Source organism: Taudactylus pleione, unplaced genomic scaffold (assembly GCF_031769625.1).
Source record: "Taudactylus pleione unplaced genomic scaffold, aTauple2 ptg000331l, whole genome shotgun sequence".
NCBI lineage: Eukaryota > Metazoa > Chordata > Amphibia > Anura > Myobatrachidae > Taudactylus > Taudactylus pleione.
The window spans coordinates 5,001,934-5,023,815 of record NW_028284732.1 but is presented as its reverse complement, the minus strand read 5'-3'; the positions used below and the strand labels follow the sequence as shown (position 1 = coordinate 5,023,815).

At 46.4% G+C, this 21,882-nt stretch overlaps 1 protein-coding gene across 1 annotated transcript in view; it reads left to right on the top strand.

Annotated features, from left to right (window-relative positions):
* The window catches only part of SGCA (sarcoglycan alpha), a 52,278-nt gene that overhangs the window by 23,538 nt on the left and 6,858 nt on the right, over positions 1-21,882 (top strand). The window contains exons 5-7 of the mRNA XM_088443601.1: positions 950-1,148; positions 9,139-9,298; positions 14,308-14,507. Coding sequence (XP_088299727.1) covers positions 950-1,148; positions 9,139-9,298; positions 14,308-14,507 — 559 coding nt within the window. The remainder of the gene's footprint in view (positions 1-949; positions 1,149-9,138; positions 9,299-14,307; positions 14,508-21,882) is intronic.

Below are 21,882 nucleotides of genomic sequence, written 5' to 3'. Positions count from 1 at the left end.
GGCACCACCGGGGGGAGGTTAGAGGGGGGGGGAGAGGGGAAGGTTAGGGTACTTTCTAGCCCTAGACGGGATCTTCAACTTTCAGACTTGCGGCATCGGTATGTAGTCAGACGGCTTCCCGGCCGTCGGCATTTCATACCCAACCCGTATAAAGTACCAGAGCCTCAGAAGTGCGATCACACTAATCAAGTGACAAATAGCAATGAGAGGCAGCACTAACATTTTCTTTTAAAAGTGGACATTTCTGCAAAAAACATTGTTGTATTGCCCTTATTGTGGCTCTGTCTTGATAAAGAGCCCTTCCTTTGGCCCAAAATGTTGTTCAATGTTATATATTCCTTCATCGGTGATGGCAAGGAGAGAATGTGCTTGCATTAATGACTGCTTGCCAGTCATGTTGCTGCTGCCAATTTCTTTGCTACTTATTGCTCTCAACTAAACCCATATCCTGGGCTGAGTGTTATTATTAGAGGAATGCTCTCACATGGAATTATTAAAATGGCAATAATTGTAAATGCAAAGAAATCCTGATTTAGCATTATTTCTATTGTCGTTTTAAATCTATCTGTCAAATGATTGTTGGCTTTGACAACCACTGCTTAGTATATATAACCCCAAACACTACTCAGATTCCCAAATTCTGTGCTACTTTCAGTATTGATCATTGACTTGGTCTAGATTTGTGGAATGGGTTTTTCCTTTAAATACATGTGATAGTTTTATTCTACTGTTTTGCTCATTTATGCTTTCCTTTTGTTAGTTTCCCAATATTTGCCACCATTTCATGTCCATCATGTCAGATTTCCAGCCTGTATGACCCTTCAGACATCTGTTCTTGGGACTTCATCATGTTTTTTTTATTTATCTCATCTTACCTTTTCTCTGATCAAATCAAGTTATTTATTTCTCCAATATTAATAATTTGTTCATCTTCATTATCAACTTCTAGATGTGCCACCCCTGTATCAGGCTGAATTCATGATTCAGAATATGGACGTGGAAGAGATGCTCCTACCGGAAGCCCAGCACAATTTTGAGATCCCCCTACAGGATGTTTGGAATACAGAGAGACTCACTGTCATTAACATAACATCAGCGCTGGACAAGGGTGGGAGAATCCCACTTCCACTGCCAGGACATAAAGAGGGGTATTTGTACACAGCATCCTTATCTTTTTTTCCTGTGCCCCTTTTAAACAACTACATACCACTGCCCTATGCCCCTGCCAATCTATTATACTTACAAAGGTCAGGCAAGTTGGCACACTAAACGGCTCTTAACACTATGGACCTCATTCAGAGGCGGTCGTTAGATGCAAGCGGTCGCACAGAATCAGGGCGGCCGCTTGCATCCTGAACGGCCGCCTCCTTGTCGATCGTTAAGCTGTGGGTTACCACCCACAGCTTAACGACCGACCAGGTTGATGGTCGCGATGGTGATCACCATCGCGACCATCTGGGCTTATGACCAGACCCTAGGGTAGGGTCTGGGCACTCGTAAGCCCCAGGGAGCTTTCATGCACTGATGGAGCAGAAAGTTCCCCACTGACATCACTGATGATGTCAGTGCGGCCGCCCACAAAACGGTAGGCGTTCGTAAAGGAACGCCTCCGTTTTGGAAACCACCCCCCCTGGCCCGCCTACCAAACGGGGGCAGCTGTCGATCAACATCGACAGCTGCCCCTTTGGTAATGAGCTCCGGAGCGACAGAGTTTCTCTGTCGCTCCGGGGCTTGCGCACGCGCAGTGCGTCCGCTGCGCGTGCGCAGGCCAAACCATCGAGTCGGTTACGAGCGAATCGGCTTGAGTTTGCATACTCAAACATTGTGAACACATAATTGATTAGTCTAGCTCTATTGCGTTTAATTAATATAACGTGAGCAAATACAAAGAATGTTGCACATTTTTGGACCAATTCGTTAAACTGCTCTGAGAATCCAGTTTGAGCATCCCTGCACAAAACACTTTTCCATGTCCTGGAAGTATTCCACTTAATTAACATGCTAAAAAAAAATAAACTATATGACTGACAATAAGGAAATCTAAAATGTTCAAACACATCTATACTGACATAATACATAAGTGATGTTAATAAATTCAGGGCTGATTGAGGTCTGTGGGGTCCCCTGGGCAACAAACATGTGGGGGCCCCTATTAAATTTTGACGAACTAGGGGTATACCAATGGGGACCTTATGCAGAGCCCACAGTAGTGTCAGTGCCCACAGTGGTAGTGTCCCGTATGCAGTGCACCCATTAGTAGTGCCCCCTGGAGTGGTGCCCCTTATGCAGTGCCCCCTATGCAATACCCCTATTACTAGTGCCCCCAGTAATCATTCCCCCTGTAGTCATGTCCACAGTAGTTATGCCCCCTGTTGTAATGCCCCCTGTAGTAGTGCCCACAATATTAATGCCCCCAGTAGTAATGCCCTCCGAGTATTGCCCCCAGTAGTAATGTACCCTGAGTATTGCCCCCAGTAGTGATGTCCCCCGAGTATTGCCCCCAGTAGTAATGTCCCCTGAATATTTCCCCCAGTAGTAATGTCCCCCGAGTATTGCCACCAGTAGTAATGTCCCCCGAGTATTGCCCCCAGTAGTGATGTCCCCCGAGTATTGCCCAAAGTAGTGATGTCCCCCGAGTATTGGCCCCAGTAGTAATGTCCCCCGAGTATTGCCCCCAGTAGTGATGTCCCCCGAGTATTGCCCCCAGTAGTGAAGCACAAAGAAAAAGAAAAAAAAATGAATAACTGCTGCCTTTGCAGTTTCTGTAAGTGCCTATGCCTCACTGGTGGATAGGGCAACAGTGGGTTGCATTCTGCTTGCCCAGCTGATACTTGTGCCTGCTAGTACAAAAAGATATCTTGTATCATACTTGCCGACTATCTGGCTGCCCCTTCCGGGAGGGAGCAGCCGGATTGGCATGACTGGGGGGGGCGTGGCCAGCAAACGGGGTGGGGCTGGCTAGATGATGAGTGTTTGTGGGTGGGGAAGGGGGCTGAGCCAAGCAATCACGTCATTTTGGCCCCACCCCCGCTACACACTGCCATTATTACAGGCAGTGTGAAGCAGGGGGCGGGGCCAAAATGACGCGATTCCACGTGAATCGTGTCACAGCCGTCCCCCGCTGCAGGGGCTTTACATGTAATTGCGGGGGAATAGGAGGGGTCGCAGGCAGCCGGGAGGCTTGCCTGCCTTCCCGGAAGGTCGGTAGCGGCACCCGATTTTCAGGAGGCTCCCGATCAAATCGGGAGGGTAGGCAAGTATGTCTTGTATATGAAGGACGATCATCCTCATCTGATCCCCCATCGGCATCACAGAAAAATTTCAATGCAGAATTTCCAGACTTTGAAACTCTGTCTACTCTAGATTCAATGAAGTTGAGAGCTAAGCGTTAACAGTAGCCTGCAGTTCTCCTAACTGCAGTCTAGTGTTGTTTCCCAGGATTAAATGCAAATTGGTTCATCCGGATCACAGCATGTGTAATGTCTGGACAAGTTCCAAAACTTGCATATATTAAACCATACTTACCTTCTTTTAGATTTTCCTTGCCGGGAGATGCTGGGAGAGGAGATGCAGGTGGGTGGCGATGCGAGGCAGGGCCAGACTACCCGCATCATTAAGTCCTGCCACTCATGGTAAAATGCAGCGAATCCCGTATATTTAAATAGGGGGCGGGGCCAAATGTTCAGACTCTCATAGAATCGCGTCATTAGGCTCTGTCCCCTACTCGCGGACCACTGATCCACGGAAAAATTCTCTCCATTCTGCTCACTTCACTAGGAAGTGAGCTGGATGCCGGAGAAGTGCCTACTCTTTCGGGGGGGCAGGGGGTTACCTGAAAAATCATGAGCCTCCCGCAGGTTTCTGTAGAGTAGGCAAGTATGCATTACACTTCTATTAGCATTTTGATAAGGAACTTTCCTCAGTTCCTCTTTCTCTGCTTTTTTTAATAGAACATGTCCTCATTTTAATGCTCAGGAGGTTCCATTGACATTTCCTTAACTAATTCTCAATTTAAGAAAGCTGAGTCAAATTCTAATGGGTACAGCAGCAAATCATGCATGGCAGATATGACAATGTCTTAAAGTAATGTACTGTACCTTGCAGCAGCCGAGAAGATTTCCCCGTAGTCAATTCTGAATTATTGTGTATATCCTTTAGTGACAAGGCTGGCTTTATAACCAGCAATATTTTCATCTGTATTTAGCTTTTTACAAACGACCCACTTTTTCTTGACTGTATTGCAGTGACTCGCATGTTTACAACAGGCCAACTATCATTATCATCCAGTGGTGCCAATTCTTTATCTATTACTGATTTCCAATCCTCCCAGTCATTGCTTGACCTTGCTTCTTGAATATTTTATGGTTCACAGAAAGCGATATTTGTGAACTCTTCATAGTATCTCCTAGGACTTTTTCCTTTATTGCTTCTCACAGAACTCCTGCTCTGGGATTGGATATCCACATTAGCAGTCTCAGAATCAGACACACTTCCAGCTGTCGGCATGTCCAGTGTAATAAACTTTTATTGCGGTTCTTGTTCCAGCTTCACATTAGGTGGCGCTGTTTCATAGAACACTATAGACCTCATTCAGACACGCTCGCAAGCGGTGCGATGGTTTGCAAACACGCATGCGCACGCTTTGTTCTGCGCGTGCGCGAACTACTCTGTGCGATCGCAGCCCGCTCGCTCACCCAGCAAAGATAGCCCAGTGAAATGAGTGACAGGAGAGGCCGTTTGTAGGTGGTAACAGGGGCAGGACCCTAATAACAGGGGTATGGAGGTGCGAATGCAGGCGTGCCTCGGTGTTTCAACGCCGTTTTTAAGGCGTGCATAATTAACAGGCAGCGTAATAGTACACGTCACCTGCCTGTTTTTACACTGAATTCCTCGCAGCGCTTGCAGCAGGGTAAGGCAACCACAAGCGCTGCGTTAGCTTCTGATGGTGCTCGATGTACCAATGTCTTAATACACTTCCTGAAGATAACGTGCGCTAGTAGGCTTCTCAACATACGCTAATGGGTGTTTGCATACACAGAGCGATCGCTCGCACCGCCAAAGTGGGTGTGCTTATGCCTTGGCGAGCAATCGCTTCCCATGTTGACAAATTTGCATACGCTGGATGCGAGCGATCGTATCTAGCGAGCGGGTCTGAATCGGGTCCTATGCCCCTAGATTTTATAAGCTTTTTGTTTGTAATATCCCATAGTCTGTATCTTTTAGTTTGCTGGCAGTATCCAAGCATGATACTCAACTGACTGGGGATCCAGTTTACGCCTCTTCTCCATAGGAATGTGTGCATATGCTCTGCATCCAAAGACTCGGAGATAAATGACGCTTGACTTCTTCCAGACCACACAGTGTTTTGCTTTTCACAGTTACTGTAGGCGCACATTTTTCAGATATACTGCAGTAGACACTACTGCTGCCCAAAAACTCTTTTCTAGGCCTGTGTCACTCAGCATAATCCGCCCTTTCTCCACATTTGTGAGTTTGACCTGCTCACTGACATCATTCTGTTCTGACATGTATGCAATGGTTAGCTGGTTCTCTATGCCATATTTCTTCAAGACGACAGCTACACTTCTATTCTCATATTCCCCGCCATTGTTACATCTCAGTTTGTGACCTGTTTGAGACTCCACCAAACTGTTGTAGTCTGCAATTTTGTTTAGTACCTCACTGTTAGCTTTAATGAAGTAAATTTGTGACTATTGTGGTCATCAATCTACCTCTACCAGATAACACACGTCTGAAACGCACCAAGCCTGCCTCAGCTCTGGTTGCTGATTTTGGAAAGGGACTAGGGGTAGGCTAAACCTTTATTCATTATCATACTGTACAGCTCCATAGACTGGCTCAATGCAGAGGCTGTCATTGCACCACATTCCTCCGTGTCTAGAACGTATAGTTGCTGGCACCGGGTTACTGTTGCTATTACAGTCCCTCTTTTATTCTGCACAACACACTTGTTCTCTGCAAACTTCACCTTGAATCCTTTGTCTTCTAGGACACTTATGGTGATAAGGTTGGTCCCCAGAGCTGGTAAGAATAACACATCCTGGACAGGGCCGGCGCTAGGTTTCTCGCCACCCAGAGCCGTCCTGATCTACACTCACACTGCCTTTTCCTTCTCTCTCATGCTCCCTCCCCCTAAGGTTTTCAACTAATAATTTTAGAGTGCGGGTAGAGGGCAGGGTTCTCATGAAGCCGGGCAGGCAGCGGTACTGGCACCCTTGTGCAGGCGCACTGACAGATTGTCCCTTGAGTCGGCCCTGATCCTGGATGTCTGTGTCTATGGTTTCACCTTGAATTCTCAGATGCACTGTAAATGTCCGACTTTCGTAGTTGTTGGGACTCTGGTCCTGATTCAGAGGTGCTCACTATTTGTGAGCACTCGCTCTGAATCAGGGCGGATTTAAAAAAAAAAAAAAAATACACCTCCAGGCCGCTCGCATAGCTGTGGGTGACCACCCACAGCTTGTGCGGGCGGCCTGGCGATGGTTGCGATTATCGTGACCACCGGGCTTGCGATGAGACCCTTGTGGTAGGGTCTCGTCCACCGCAAGCCCCAGTGAACTTCCTGTTCTAATAGAGCAGGAAGTTCACTACTGACATCACGTGTGATGTCAGTAGTGCTGCCCCCAAATGGCAGGCGTTCCTTCGGGAACGCCTCCGTTTGTGCAGCCACCTCCCGGACCCGCCTCCGAAATGGGGCGAGCTGTCGATCAACATCGACAGCTGCCCTGTTTTGCTGGGAGCCCCGAGCGAGTGAAGTTTTCACTCGCTACGGGGCTCGCGTGCGCACTGCCCAACCATCGACCTGCTTGCGAGCGCTATGCGCTCGCGAGCTGGTCTGAATGAGGCCCTCTGTCTCCTATCCTCCTGACTGACATAGGGTCACGTGCTCAATGGTGTAAACCATTCTTGATTGCAGCTGAAATGCCTAGTGGCTCTTGAGTCCATATACCAGTAAGCCTTTCTGTAACTGTCTGTGGCATTTAAAGCTGACTCATTTCTTTTTTCACAGTTGTTTTGTGCACCAGTTGATTATTTCAATCTGTGTTCAGAGGCCTTATGTCCCACTGTGTGACATATGAAACACTTGTACTTAGGCCTTTTGGGCTTAGTGTCCTCTGTGAGTAAAGCAGAACTCTCAGCATTTGTCTCAACCGGTATGCGTTCTTGAAACTGCAGCAGCTTAGCCCTGACAATCTGTTTTAATAGCTTAGTCACACATGATTCCAAAGCAACTACCAAGAAATCAAATTCAGGCATCAGATTTTGCAGCATCCCCATTTTCAACCACCTCGTTGGTCACCTGGATTCCTGCAGATGTCAGTTGTTGAGATATGAACAACTTTTTTGCAATGCACTCATTAAAGTCTCTGCATGCACTCAGTTTGATACTGTACAGTGTATGCCTCAGGTTTATCCTCCACATCAGACTTTTATCTTCATATGCTGCCTGTAGGGCTATCCATGTACTGACACTTTCCATTGAATTATGGAATACCTGTGTTGTTCTTCAGGTGGGTTAATGATCCCCATGGCTCTGTCCACCTCATCAGGATTTGGATTGCCACCTGGGTCATTTGTGATCTTCCACAACTTTCCTCACCTTAGCCTCTCAGCATATTCTATCTTGATCCAAATACAGAACTTTTTGTATGTTTTAAACTCTGTGTACTGGGCCCATAACCTGTTGAAAAACCTATTGATATAACCTGTTTGATTTCAGTAGGTGTCAGCAGAATGTGAAATGGATTTTTGTCCACACATGTCCTTAAGAAGAATGGTGGATTTATTTGGTAACAGCGGTGCATAGAGTGGACACAGGTTTAACAGTGGTAATACAGTAATGGCTGTGGCAATGGTAACAAGTCTCACAGAGAGTCCGTGCAGTTCTGTCGTACTGTACACAGTGGCACTATCAAAGTTCGCCCATGCTCACTAGTATAGCAGTGACATCATCCTGCCAGTGCGTCACTGTACAAAGGAGACAGCGAAAGAGCGCGCTCCTCTATAACAATGTCAACACATTGTTTTCAGTTGACTTTAGCCCTAACCCTAACTGCAGCCTACCCTAACACTGAAGTGGACTGTGGAAATTCTGTCTGTCGATATTATGACAATGTCGATATTATGCACAGTCGACATCTTGCCCATGTCGACATTCAGACCATGTCAGCATTTTGAATGTCAACATAAAGACTGCATATCCTGTGCTTTTGTATGGCTACAGAAATTCTCAGTGATTGGCAGCCTTATAATTTACATCAGGAAGCACATTATACAATACATACGATAGAGAGAGAATCCAAGACCTTTTATACAAATATTCATAACAAAAATAATATGACAATATATTTCTTGTTACATAAGGTACTAATGAATGACATTATATGGTCCTTTACTATATACTAATTACTGTAAAAGGCATTTTAGAAGGGGTCATGGTGCAATAACCAACATCAGCTTCAGCACTTACAGCAAAAACATCAGCGCAATATTTATGTATTACTTCCCACTTCCCAGAAAGTAATCTTCCAGCATTTATTAGTATTCCCAGAAAAATCAATTTTCTTCCCTTTTACATACAATAAGAATTTCATTTTGTATTTGTCATTCAACTTTCCAACTGTAGCAATCCTTTCTTTAAATAATAGGTGTTAGGCTTCACCGAAAATCCAGTGTCCTTATGTTGAACACCGATGATGATTAGACAGATCAACTAAACAAAGTACCTTTATTATTATTATTATCCTTTATTTATATGGCGCCACAAGGGTTCCGCAGCACCTTACAATGTACATAAACAAATGAGCACACAAGAAAACAGTTATTAACAGTACAAACAATGCAGGACAGATACATGATTAATACATTGCTGCATAACACTTAGATAAGCAGCATTTGTCGGCAGCCAAGGGTGGGGTACTGTTGTATATTAAAGTATAATCAAGTGAAGGAGAAGCACATGAGGGAAGAGGGCCCTGCTCGTGAGAGCTTACATTCTAAGGGGAGGGGGCAGACAGACAGGGATGACACAGATGGGCTGGATACAAGGGTGACAGTAATATAACATTTATGGAAAGGTTAGTTTAAACTTAAGACACATATGCTTCTTCCTTGCAGGGTGTTTATAAAGGTGGGATCGGTTGTCCCCTTTCCAGAGTGCTTTTATGAGACCCAGAGTCCAGTGTTCCGACAGCATTGTAAAGCAGGATTGAAGCCAGAGTTATGCATGATTCCAGAAGCAGTTGATTTCAGCATAGATTGGTGCAATGTAAGCTTGGTGAGTACCAGGAGTAGTACTGGGTATGAACACCAGGCGGCTTAGCAAACCAGTATTGCCACACAAGCAGCATACTGTAGGTCACCAGTTGAGAACAAATTTTGAATGTAATGTAGAAATATATAATATATGGTGTGTGTGTGTGTGTATATATGTATGTCGGAACTTCTCTGCTGGTTCCAGAAAGTCTGTGTCCAGGAAGACCCTGGGCTCAGCACGCCAACAAAACGGCGGCATCACACTCCCGTTTTGTAGAGCGGTCCGTGTCGCCGTCCCCTCAATCATGCTGTGGCTAAGGGGAGACTGCAAGTGATCACGCAGGGCCCTTTGTGCACCTGCGCAGACCCAGAACCATCGGATTTGTACAAAAACGATTGAGTTTGTAAACAAATCTGAATCAGGCCCATTGTCACATTATAATATCCTGCACCATGTAACATTATAAATCCACCCACTATTTGTAATTTCTTCCACCATGTCACTTTATAAATTCATTACCATGCCACTTTATAATTTCCCCCACCATGCCACTTTATAATTTCCCCTACCATGCCACTTTATAATTTCCCCCTCTATGTCAGTTTATAATTTTCCCTTATATGTCACTTATAAATTTCCTCCCATCTGTATCACTTAATAATTTCCACCACCGAGCCACATTATAATTTCCTCCACCATGCCACTTTATAATTTCCCCCACAATGCCACTTTATAATTCCCCCCACCATGCTACTTTATAATTTCCCCCTCTGTGTCACTTCATAATTTCCACCACCATACCAATTTATAATTTCCCTTACCATGCCACTTTATAATTTCCCTCATCATGCCACTTTATAATGTCCCTCACCATGCCACTTTATAATTTCCCTCTCTGTGTCACTTTATAATTTCCACCACCATACCAATTTATAATTTCCCCCACCATGTCACTTTATAACTTCCCCTACCATGCCATTTTATAATATCCCCCTCTGTGTCACTCTATCATTTCCCCCACCATTTCACTTTATCATTTCCCCCTCTGTGTCACTTTATAATTTCTCCCACCATGTCACTTTATAAATTCCCCCACCATGCCACTTTATAACTTCCCCCACCATGCCACTTTATAATTTCCCCCACCATGTCACTTTATGATTACCCCCACCATGCCACTTTATAACTTCCCCCACCATGCCACTTTATAATTTGCCCCACCATGTCACTTTATAATTTCCCCCACCATGCCACTTTATAACTTTCCCCACCATGCCACTTTATCATTTCCCCCACCATGCCACTTTATAACTTCCCCCACCATGCCACTTTATAACTTCCCCCACCATGCCACTTTATAATTTCCCCCACCATGCCTCTTTATAACTTCCCCCACCATGTCACTTTATAATTTCCCCCACCATGTCACTTTATGATTACCCCCACCATGCCACTTTATAACTTCCCCCACCATGCCACTTTATAATTTGCCCCACCATGTCACTTTATAATTTCCCCCACCATGCCACTTTATAACTTTCCCCACCATGCCACTTTATCATTTCCCCCACCATGCCACTTTATAATTTCCCCCACCATGCCTCTTTATAACTTCCCCCACCATGCCATTTTATAATTTCCCCCACCATGCCACTTTATAATTTCCCCCATCATGCCACTTTATAATTTCCCCCACCATGTCACTTTATAATTTCCCCCACCATGCCTCTTTATAACTTCCCCCACCATGCCACTTTATCATTTCCCCCTCTGTGTCACTTTATCATTTCTCCCACCATGCCACTTTATAAATTCCCCCACCATGCCACTTTATAACTTCCCCCACCATGCCACTTTATAATTTCGCCCACCATGTCACTTTATGATTACCCCCACCATGCCACTTTATAACTTCCCCCACCATGCCAATTTATAATTTGCCCCACCATGTCACTTTATAATTTCCCCCACCATGCCACTTTATAACTTCCCCCACCATGCCACTTTATAATTTCCCCCACCATGCCACTTTATAACTTCCCCCACCATGCCACTTTATAATTTCCCTCACCATGCCACTTTATAATTTCCCTCACCATGCCACTTTATAATTTCCCCACCATGTCACTTTATAATTTGCCCCACCATGTCACTTTATAATTTCCCCCACCATGCCTCTTTATAACTTCCCCCACCATGCCTCTTTATAACTTCCCCCACCATGCCACTTTATCATTTCCCCCACCATGTCACTTTATCATTTCCCCCTCTGTGTCACTTTATCATTTCTCCCACCATGCCACTTTATAAATTCCCCCTCCATGCCACTTTATAACTTCCCCCACCATGCCACTTTATAACTTCCCCTACCATGCCACTTTATCATTTCCCCCACCATGTCACTTTATAATTTCCCCCACCATGCCACTTTATAACTTCCCCCACCATGCCACTTTATAATTTCCCCCACCATGCCACTTTATAACTTCCCCCACCATGCCACTTTATAATTTCCCTCACCATGCCACTTTATAATTTCCCCACCATGTCACTTTATGATTACCCCCACCATGCCACTTTATAACTTCCCCCACATGCCACTTTATAACTTCCCCCACCATGACACTTTATAATTTGCCCCACCATGTCACTTTATAATTTCCCCCACCATGCCACTTTATAACTTCCCCCACCATGCCACTTTATAATTTCCCCCACCATGCCACTTTATAATTTCCCCCACCATGCCACTTTATAACTTCCCCCACCATGCCACTTTATAATTTCCCCCACCATGCCACTTTATAATTTCCCCCACCATGTCTCTTTATAACTTCCCCCACCATGCCACTTTATAATTTCTCCCACTATGCCACTTTATAACTTCCCCCACCATGTAACTTTATAACTTCCCCCACCATGCCACTTTATAATTTCTCCCACCATGCCACTTTATAACTTCCCCCACCATGCCACTTTATAACTTCCCCCGCCATGTTACTATATAATTTCCCCCACCATGTCACTTTATAATTTGCCCCACCATGTCACTTTATAATTTCCCCCACCATTCCACTTTATAACTTCCCCCACCATGTCACTTTATAACTTCCCCCACCATGTCACTTTATAACTTCCCCCACCATGTCACTTTATAATTTCCCCCACCATGTCACTTTATAACTTCCCCCACCATGTCTCTTTATAACTTCCCCCACCATGTCACTTTATAATTTCCCCCACCATGTCTCTTTATAACTTCCCCCACCATGTTACTATATAATTTCCCCCACCATGTTACTATATAATTTCCCCCACCATGTTACTATATAATTTCCCCCACCATGTCACTTTATAACTTCCCCCACCATGTCACTTTATAACTTCCCCCACCATGTCACTTTATAACTTCCCCCACCATGTCACTTTATAACTTCCTCCACCATGTCACTTTATAACTTCCCCCACCATGTCACTTTATAATTTCCCCCACCATGTCTCTTTATAACTTCCCCCACCATGTTACTATATAATTTCCCCCACCATGTTACTATATAACTTCCCCCACCATGTTACTATATAATGTCCCCCACCATGCCACTTTATAATTTCCCCCAACATGTTACTGTGTAATTTCCCCCACCATGCCACTTTATAACTTCCCCTACCATGTTACTATATAATTTCCCCCACCATGCCACTTTATAATGTCCCCAACCATGTCACTATATAACTTCCCCCAATCCCCCACCATGCCACTTTATAACTTTCCCCTCCATGTGTTCCTTATCTCATATACTGTACATACATAAACACATTTCTCCTACACATTGAGTAAAACTCCCTCTATGATACACACAGACTCGAAATCTTATGCACACTGTCATACACCTCTTCCTCTGCAGCTTACCCTGTGGCTTAGGTGGTGTGAAAGGCAGGTCACACACTGTGGCCCTGATTCAGAGATTGACAGAGGTGAAGTAGCGGCTGAGCCTTTTATTGCAGCTGCTGCTACAAATTTATGCTAATGCCGCAGTCGATGGGCTTCCTACTGAAATGCCCACAGGCTGTAGCTCTTATCCACTGCATTGCGTTAAAAGTCACACCATCAAGCAGACATTGGACGCATTATCAGACATTAGAGTAACCATATGTTTGCTCAGAATGTCCGTCCACCTCTGAATCAGGCCCTGTGCTCTGATTGGCTGTGTGTCTATGTGATGTCACTCAGCCCATGCGGAGCACAGCAGATGCTGCTGATGAGTTGTCAAGGAATTCCTCACTAACACAGGGCCGGATCCAGAGGTGAACGCTCATGCATGCGTGGCTGCATTATTTTTCGGATTCGCTGCCGGGTTAATATGCAATCACTAGTCTCAGCCTTCCCCTTCTGTAATTGCGAGCGCCGGAGATTGAAAGCCCTGAGATGCCCACTGTCCATGGACAGTGGAAATCCACCGGTGTACACGAGCACCATCGGCGCACCATCGCGATGATCATCTACACTTATGATACCCTGTGGCTGCCGTAGTGTTTACTATTACCAGCTGCCTAAAATAGTAAAGGGAGAGGGATAGGATGGAGTGCGCCCAATTAGACACTGTAAGCAACTGACTAAAGTTGCATAATAGTAGCGCCAGGCCTGACACTAAGAGCATCACCTTTATTTATTACCAGATATTCTAATACATAGCCATGTAAACTGAGCTTAATTTATACATATATTATATACTGCTAAGTATGTTCTTAGTGCCAGTGGCGGAACTAGTGAGTGGTGTGCCCAGGTGCAACAATATGCTTTGCATTGTTGGATGGTAAGATTTGAGAGAGTTCTAAGGACCTGGATGTGGGCATACACCTTGAAATTTATACAAGTAGGTGCTGCACAATGATAAATAAGCAGTGCGATTTTTTCTTTTTGTGGTTAAATTAGTCATATTTTCTTTCAAGAACCGTGTTTCGGAAAACTTGCCTACTGTAATGTGAAAATTAAAATATATACTTATTTTCACTCCATTATATCATTACAGATAGAAAAATCAGAACCATCTCCTACACCATATAGTTCTGAGGCTCTGCAATGGGAAGTCGAGTTTAGTCCTCCTTCTGATGACTTAGGTGAAACTCATTACCTTCCGGATTACTTGCTCACTCTTCTCCTTCCTATTCTAATTGCTGTGCTCCTGTGTGCTCTGCTGTCCTATATCATGTGCTGCCGCAGAGAAGGGGTGTAAGTGTTCATGGCAATACTCTATATGCTCTTGAAGGGATTTATGTAGGCAAATAGATATATATATGTATAATTTAAGTTTACTTTTATGGCACTATATAATGGAGAAGTACTGATAGCATGATTGTCAAGAGCAAATTACAGTATGTATATGTATTATTATGACATATTAGAGGGGATCATTTTAAGAGGGAGGCAGTGCTGGGGGATTACATCATCAGACCAGCAGTGCTGGGGTATTACATAATGAGGTAGGCAGCGCTGGGAAACACATAGGGCGGAATGTACTAAGCGTTGCATCCCCAATGTGGTACATCCTGCCTCTTATCGGGTACATACTGCGGTTGATTAAATCACGAAGGACAGCTTTTCCGACAAGAGCTATCCTTTGCGATAACCCTGGTGCCGCGGAGGGAGATGGCAGGAATCCAATCGTATCCCTCTCAGTGGGCATCCCGATAAGAAGCCCATAGACTTCTAATGGGTAACGCTACCTGATGATGGTGTTACCCACTGGGATGAAGCATTCTGGTGCTTAGTACGTATGGAAAATTCGGTAAACCGAGGCTTTTGCCGCATTTTTCACTTTAGTACAACAGGCCCATAATGAGGTAGGCAGTGCAGGGGGATGACATAATGAGGTAGACAGTGCTGGGGGATGACATAATGAGGTAGGCAATGCTTGGGGATGACATAATGAGGTTAGACAATGCTGGGGATGACATAATGAGGTAGGCAGTGCTAGGGGATGACATAATGAGGTAGGCAGTGCTGGGGGATGACATAATGAGGTAGGCAGTGCTGGGGGATGACATAATGAGGTAGGCAGTGCTGGGAGACTCATCCTTGCACATTTGGCCACAAGGAAGGGAAGGAGTTTGTAGTCCATTTGCATAAACTCACAGACGGACGACTGCCAATACACGCTGCTGGGTTCGCTTTTGCATGCGACCAGTGATTCAGAGGTGAATACGGTTTGAATGCACTGCTTATGTTCTCTGCTGCAGTGCCGATGCTGGACTCCAGAGAGGTAAGTATTATACAACCATTTTAGATTCGCCAATGGGGTTGGGTATGGGATGCCAGCGCTCGGGATCCTGGTGGTCAAAATCCTGATGCCGGCATTCCGACAGGTTAGGATACCGACACCGGTCGGTCAGTATCCTAACCCTCACCCTCTACCTAACCCTAATCCTCCACCCAACCCTAAGCCTCCCTCCCCGTTGCCTAAACCTAACCATACCCCCTTAGTGCCCAACTCTAACTCTCCCCATAGTGCCTAACACCAAACCCTAACCCTCTACCTAACCCCAGTACTTACCGTTGGGATGCTGACGAGATTCTGACAGGTGTCGGGATTCCAGTGCCGGCATCCCGACTGTCGGTATTATGACTGCATCCCACACCAATGCACAGAGGCCATGTTCAGACAGAGAAATTACACCTGCCATAGGGCTAGTGCAAGTGTTGATAGTGCGTCAATGGTGGCATGTCAAGAATCACGGTGGGTTTACAGCGTGCAGATATGCTGAAAGTGGGCATTTTCAGTGCCTGCACATTAGAGGCAGGCTACTACACCAGGGGAAGGATAATACTAGTATTAGTGTGATTGCGTGCGTAATCGCAGTTGCGATCCTTGCTGAATCAGGCCCATAATCAGCTCTTGGTACACTAAGGGGGAGATGTATCAAATCTTAGAGAAAGATAAAGTGGAGAGTGATAATGTACTAGCCAATCAGCTACTGGCCTGTTTAATGGCAGTTACAAGCTGATTGGTTGGTACTTTGGAGCTCATTCAGACCCGCTCGCAAGTTGCGGTCGCTTGCTGGCAAAAAGGTGGTGGTTATTTAAATGAAGTGCTCGCACTGCGTTGCGTAAGGACACCTACTATGTTATAGCGAGCTATGGCAAAGTGCGCTCGCAAGTGTCTAAAGACGCCCCCTTGCCACTCGCAACACACGTCATCTCCGGGAAATGAAGGATTAATCGGGACCATCGAGAGCCATCGGAGCTGCTTGCAGCCCTTGGGGTTACCTTAGCCTGCCGCAAGCACAGCGATCAGTGTTGGCTGAAATACATGAAGGTGACGTGTACAATGGCGCTACTTTGCTAAATATGCACGCCCTTTAAATGGCATTTTGGCAGCCTGACACGCCTGCGTTCGCACATCCACTCCCCCGTTCACAAGCACCTTCCCCTGTTACCACCCACAAACGGCACTATCTGTCACTCAAAGCAAGGGGTCTATGTACTAAGCCTTGGAAAGAGATAAAGTGGACGGAGATGGAGATGTACTAAGCCCTGGAAAGTGATAAACTACCAGCCACTCAGCTCCTAACTGTCATATTACAGGCTGTGTTTGAAAAATGACAGTTAGGAGCAAATTGGTTGGCAGTTTATCACTTTCCAATTTATCACTTTCCAAAGCTTAGTACATTTGCCCCAAAGTACCAACCAATCAGCTCCTAACTCACTTTACAGGATGTGTTTGAAAAATGACAGGAGCTGATTGGTTGGTACAAATCCCTATATATTTCTCCAAGATTTGATAAATATCCCCCCTATGAGGTAGGCAGTGCTGAGGGATCACATTGGGACTGATTCAGAGGTGGACGCTATGTCGATGTAGGACGCAGTGGAGCGATTGTATACCACTGCGCATGCGTTACAGCCACACTGCGCACACACTGTGATTGATTAGCAACGGCAGACACAGTGAGGATTTATTCACAAAGTGAATGATAGGTAGTGACTCTTTGGGAAGGTAACAAGAGGTGGCTACAAAAATGACGTGACGCCACCGTTTTTTTGTCGTATCTTAGTCAGCCACTGCAAATTTATTTGCAGTTGGACTAGCCCCGGCATCTTTGTTGGGATGGACATTCTGAGACACCATAGGAATTTTGATGGTGCGTCCGATGTACGAGTGATGTTCCCGATGTACTGTACAGTCTTTTGTATGTAAGCTGTGGATCTGAGACGGTGGAGGTGGGCGTCTCTGTAAACAAAACATATGCTGTAATGAATCATTAGCAGATTTTCACAAGTTCGTTCAGTCCAAAATCGCAGTTGGGCATGCAACTGTGTCCACCTCTGAATCAAGCCCATAATGAGGTAGGCAGTGCTGGGCGAGATCATAATGTGATAGGATCAGGACCCTCAGCCAGGGGAAACGGTATGAAATACCGTCGGCCCCAGGTTCGATTCCCGGCAGTGACAGCCCGACAAATGCAGAGATCCCGGCAGCGGAAGCCCGACAACGCTGGAAATCCAGATCATGGATAGGTAAGTACTAACTAACCTAACCTAACCCCCTAACCCTAACCCTCCTTAGGGGTGCCTAACCCTAATCTCCCCCTGAAGTGCCTAACCCTAATCCCCCCTCTAAGTGCCTAACCTTAACCCCCCCTTCCCCGCTGCCTAAACCTAAGTCCCCCGGGGGGGTGCCTAACCATAAGTCCCCCCCCGGGGGTGCCTAACCCTAACCCTCCCTCCCACTAACCTAACCATAACCCTCCCGGGGGGGTGCCTAACCCTAAATCCCCCCCGGGTGCCCTAAACCTAACCCTCCCCCCCCCCGCGGCTATCCGCTCGCGGCGCCTGGCATCCCTTCGATCGGGATGCCGGGCGCCTGTCTCCCGGCGTCGGGGAAATGTCAGGCGTCTACATCTAGACGCCCGGCATTTCATCCCTCGCCGGGATATGACAGACGGGAAGACGGCTGACGGTATTAAGGCAGCCGGCTTCCCGATTGTATACCCCGCCAGGAGTGTATCTAGGGGTCCGAGCGCCCCCAAGGACCCGGCAGAGTAAGATGGAGTGGGGCACACACACAGGCGAGTTGTGTGCGGACAGATCTGGAGACTGTCCCCTAACCAGCCTCTGCCATCTAAGCAGCTGAACAGGTACAGAACATAGGACGTCACATTGATGCCCCAAGGAAGTAAATAAAAGAAACTAACAAAACATACAGCGTGTGTGCTGCTGCTGGGTACTTCCTACTGAGTGTATATTGCAGCCACTGTGTGGAGAGGCTCGGCCATTCCAGGGCATGCATCATCACCAGGTCATAGAGGAAGGGTGTGTACTTCTTCCAGATCTTGTACTCGTAGTTTATCACCCGCATCATCAAACGCAGCTGTTTTAGCAGGGAGAGAGGTACAGCACAGATCAAGGTACATGGGAACTTCAGCCGCTCTGCAGGACATGGGATAAGGAGGCTGACACCCCTGGTGCCACACACTGCTGCCCAGGCTACTGCTAGCCACATCCCCCAGCGGGAGGGCACCAATGTGGCCGGGCGGCTGTGGCCTCATCCCAAGGTTTATTGTGTTGGTCGGTTTCTCGGCAGTGGGTAGATTCCTGGTGGCCCTGCAAAATAGCCGCAAACTTTCTCCACACTTACCCTCCTTGTCTGCCATGGTGCCTTCTGGGAGCTGCACTGGCGCTTTTACAGCCTCTCTGGTGCGGCATTTCCCATGGCCTCACTCTCCGGACCGTGTCCCTCTCTCTGCCAGGACAGCTAGCTGTGGGGGCAGCACCTCCCCTGAGTCCCATGTCTCAGCTCAACTCCTACTGCTATTGTTTCCCACCTCACCGTATCTTGCACTCATGCACCTTCACATCAGTCTAGGTCAATCAGAATCGTAACAGCAGTGAGTGCTGCAGCCAATCGGCTGTGTCACATGGGAGGCGCCCTCCCTCGGCTGGCGCCCCTGGTGAGTGCCATCCTGGCCAAGGGGTAGATACGCCCCTGCCCTCCGCACACTTAAAAAGGGGGCATGACACAAGTGGAAGGGTGCGTGACGTCAAGTCACATTCCCAATTCCATCACTCCGGGGGCATGCTCAGCACTCCCCGAGCAGCTGGGCTAGCCCCAGGTTTACCCTTGCACTGTTGAGATACCATGCATATATTCTGTTGAGATACACAACATATATTCCAAAATAGAAAAAGGAGGGGGGTTTAAACCCCTATTGTTCCTCAGCACACTGAATAGTACCTGCAACAATATATGAAAACTATATGGTCATAGAAATCAGAGATATTAGTTGCATACATTTGCAAATACATGGGAAGCTGCTAGGCCACGTCACGGCTTCTCTGTCACTAGCAGTCCCTAACACTAAGGGGTTCACATCTGGGACGCAGTGCACCCCGAAAAACGTCCAGCCTAGGACCCCCCCAGGGCATCACACGAAAAATGGAAAAAGAGTGACAGTGCCGTGTAAAGTATAGGTGTGTAAGACTAATTAATGAGTGTTGGAAAAAGGGGTTAAAATATATGTGAATTATTACATGAAAAAAATACAAACATAATATGTGATGTAAAAAGCAACTATGTGTATTAAGTGGTGATGCCATGAGGGGGCCCAGCCAGACCAGCCCCGGGGGCCTTACGCCCGAACGCTCACCCCAAATGTAAAATATACCAATTATAAGGCCTCATGATAAAGGCACATATAAATTTTGTCTAATGTAAGGCCTCCTGATAAAGGCACATACATAAATGCATCCACATTGAGAGCCAGCTTACCTGGGAGTCACCCCTGGGAACTCCAACTAGCACTACTAGAACCAGCATGCCCTACTAATGCTGGCTCCTTTATACCACTCATACCAAACAAACAAAAAATGGCAGCTGCTCAATCAATCTAGCAGCACTAATCAGGTGCATGAAAGGGAGGGGTCATACTAAGTAGAAAAAGGAGGGGGGTTTTTATCATGAGGCCTTATAATTGGTATATTTTACATTTGGGGTGAGCGTTCGGGCTTTCTACATCACATATTATGTTTGTATGTTTTTCATGTAATAATTCACATATATTTTAACCCCTTTTTCCAACACTCATTAATTAGTCTTACACACCAATACTTTACACTGCACTGTCACTCTTTTTCCATTTTTCGTGTAAAGCCCTGGGGGGGTCCTAGGCTGGATGTTTTTTGGGGTGCACTGCGCCCCAGATGTGAACCCCTTAGTGTTAGGGACTGCTAGTGACAGAGAAGCCGTGACGTGGCCTAGCAGCTTCCCATGTATTTGCAAATGCATGCAACTAATATCTCTGATTTCTATGACCATATAGTTTTCATATATTGTTGCAGGTACTATTCAGTGTGCTGAGGAACAATAGGGGGTTAAACCCCCCTCCTTTTTCTACTTAGTATGACCCCTCCCTTTCATGCACCTGATTAGTGCTGCTAGATTGATTGAGCAGCTGCCATTTTTTGTTTATATTCAGTATTCACCTGGTGCAGCAATCGAGTGCTCCCCTAACCTCCCCCACTGCGTCCTGTGGGTGAGACAACAGGACAATGCCCCAGTACATAATTGGTGCCGCATAGGGCTTGATTCAGACTTGCAAGTAAATAAAAATAGGAGCACAAGGAAACAATTTTTTTATCGGGAAGACCATGTTTCACAGCAAGTGGGACAGATTTAAAATGTGCAGAGATGTAGAGTTGGTAAGGGCTGTGTCCATACCTCCCAAACATTTTGAATTCCACACCCGTGATTTTTTTGCACATGCCGAGGCCATGCCCCATGGTATATGATGTTTTAGTTACGGGTGTCATGACTTCCGTTTCTTGTCATGCTGGTGACTTGTCCAGCGTTATGGGACCTGCTTGGTAACCCTCAGCCCCCCCCCTTCCCCAACAGTGGCATGTGTCATCCATTCCCCGTTACTCTGCTATGCAGACAGAGTGCCTACCCAACCTCCCCTCTGTCTTCTGGACACTGCGGCCCACGGGTGGTACAGCAGGACAGTACTCGAAAAGCGTGACTGTCCCACTGAAATCGGGATGGTTGGGTGATATATGTCCTTACTAAATTCTACATTTCAGTGTAAAACCATACATGCCTACCCTCCCGGTTTTCTCGGGAGGCTCACGATTTTTCGGGTAACCCCCCGCACCCCCGGAAGGGTAGGCATTTCTCCCGCATTCTGCCCACTTCCTAGTGAAGTGGGCAGAATTAGGAGAATACCCGCGGCAATCGCGGGTCTCCGTGAAGGGGGCGGGGCTTAAGCTGTGATTCTGCATGAATCACAGCATTTGGCCCCGCCCCCTATGTAAATTGTGCCCAAACGCGGCAATTTTACCGCGAGGGGCGGGGCTTAATGACGTGAATCGTCAAGCCCCGCCCCTGTCGGCCCCCTGCTGCATCTCTTACCCGGGCTTCTCCCGGGAAGAGAATGTTAAAGGTAGGCAACCCTGTGTAAAACAAAGCTTCCCAGTATTTATTCTCTGTAGTGAAAAAGCAGCCAGTATTTTCCATGTATACAAAATAATAAATGCATATGCATTGCAGAATGGTTTGTTCCAGGAGCAAATTGTTCCTTGTTTGACCCTATCCCCAACCTTAATCCTGAAT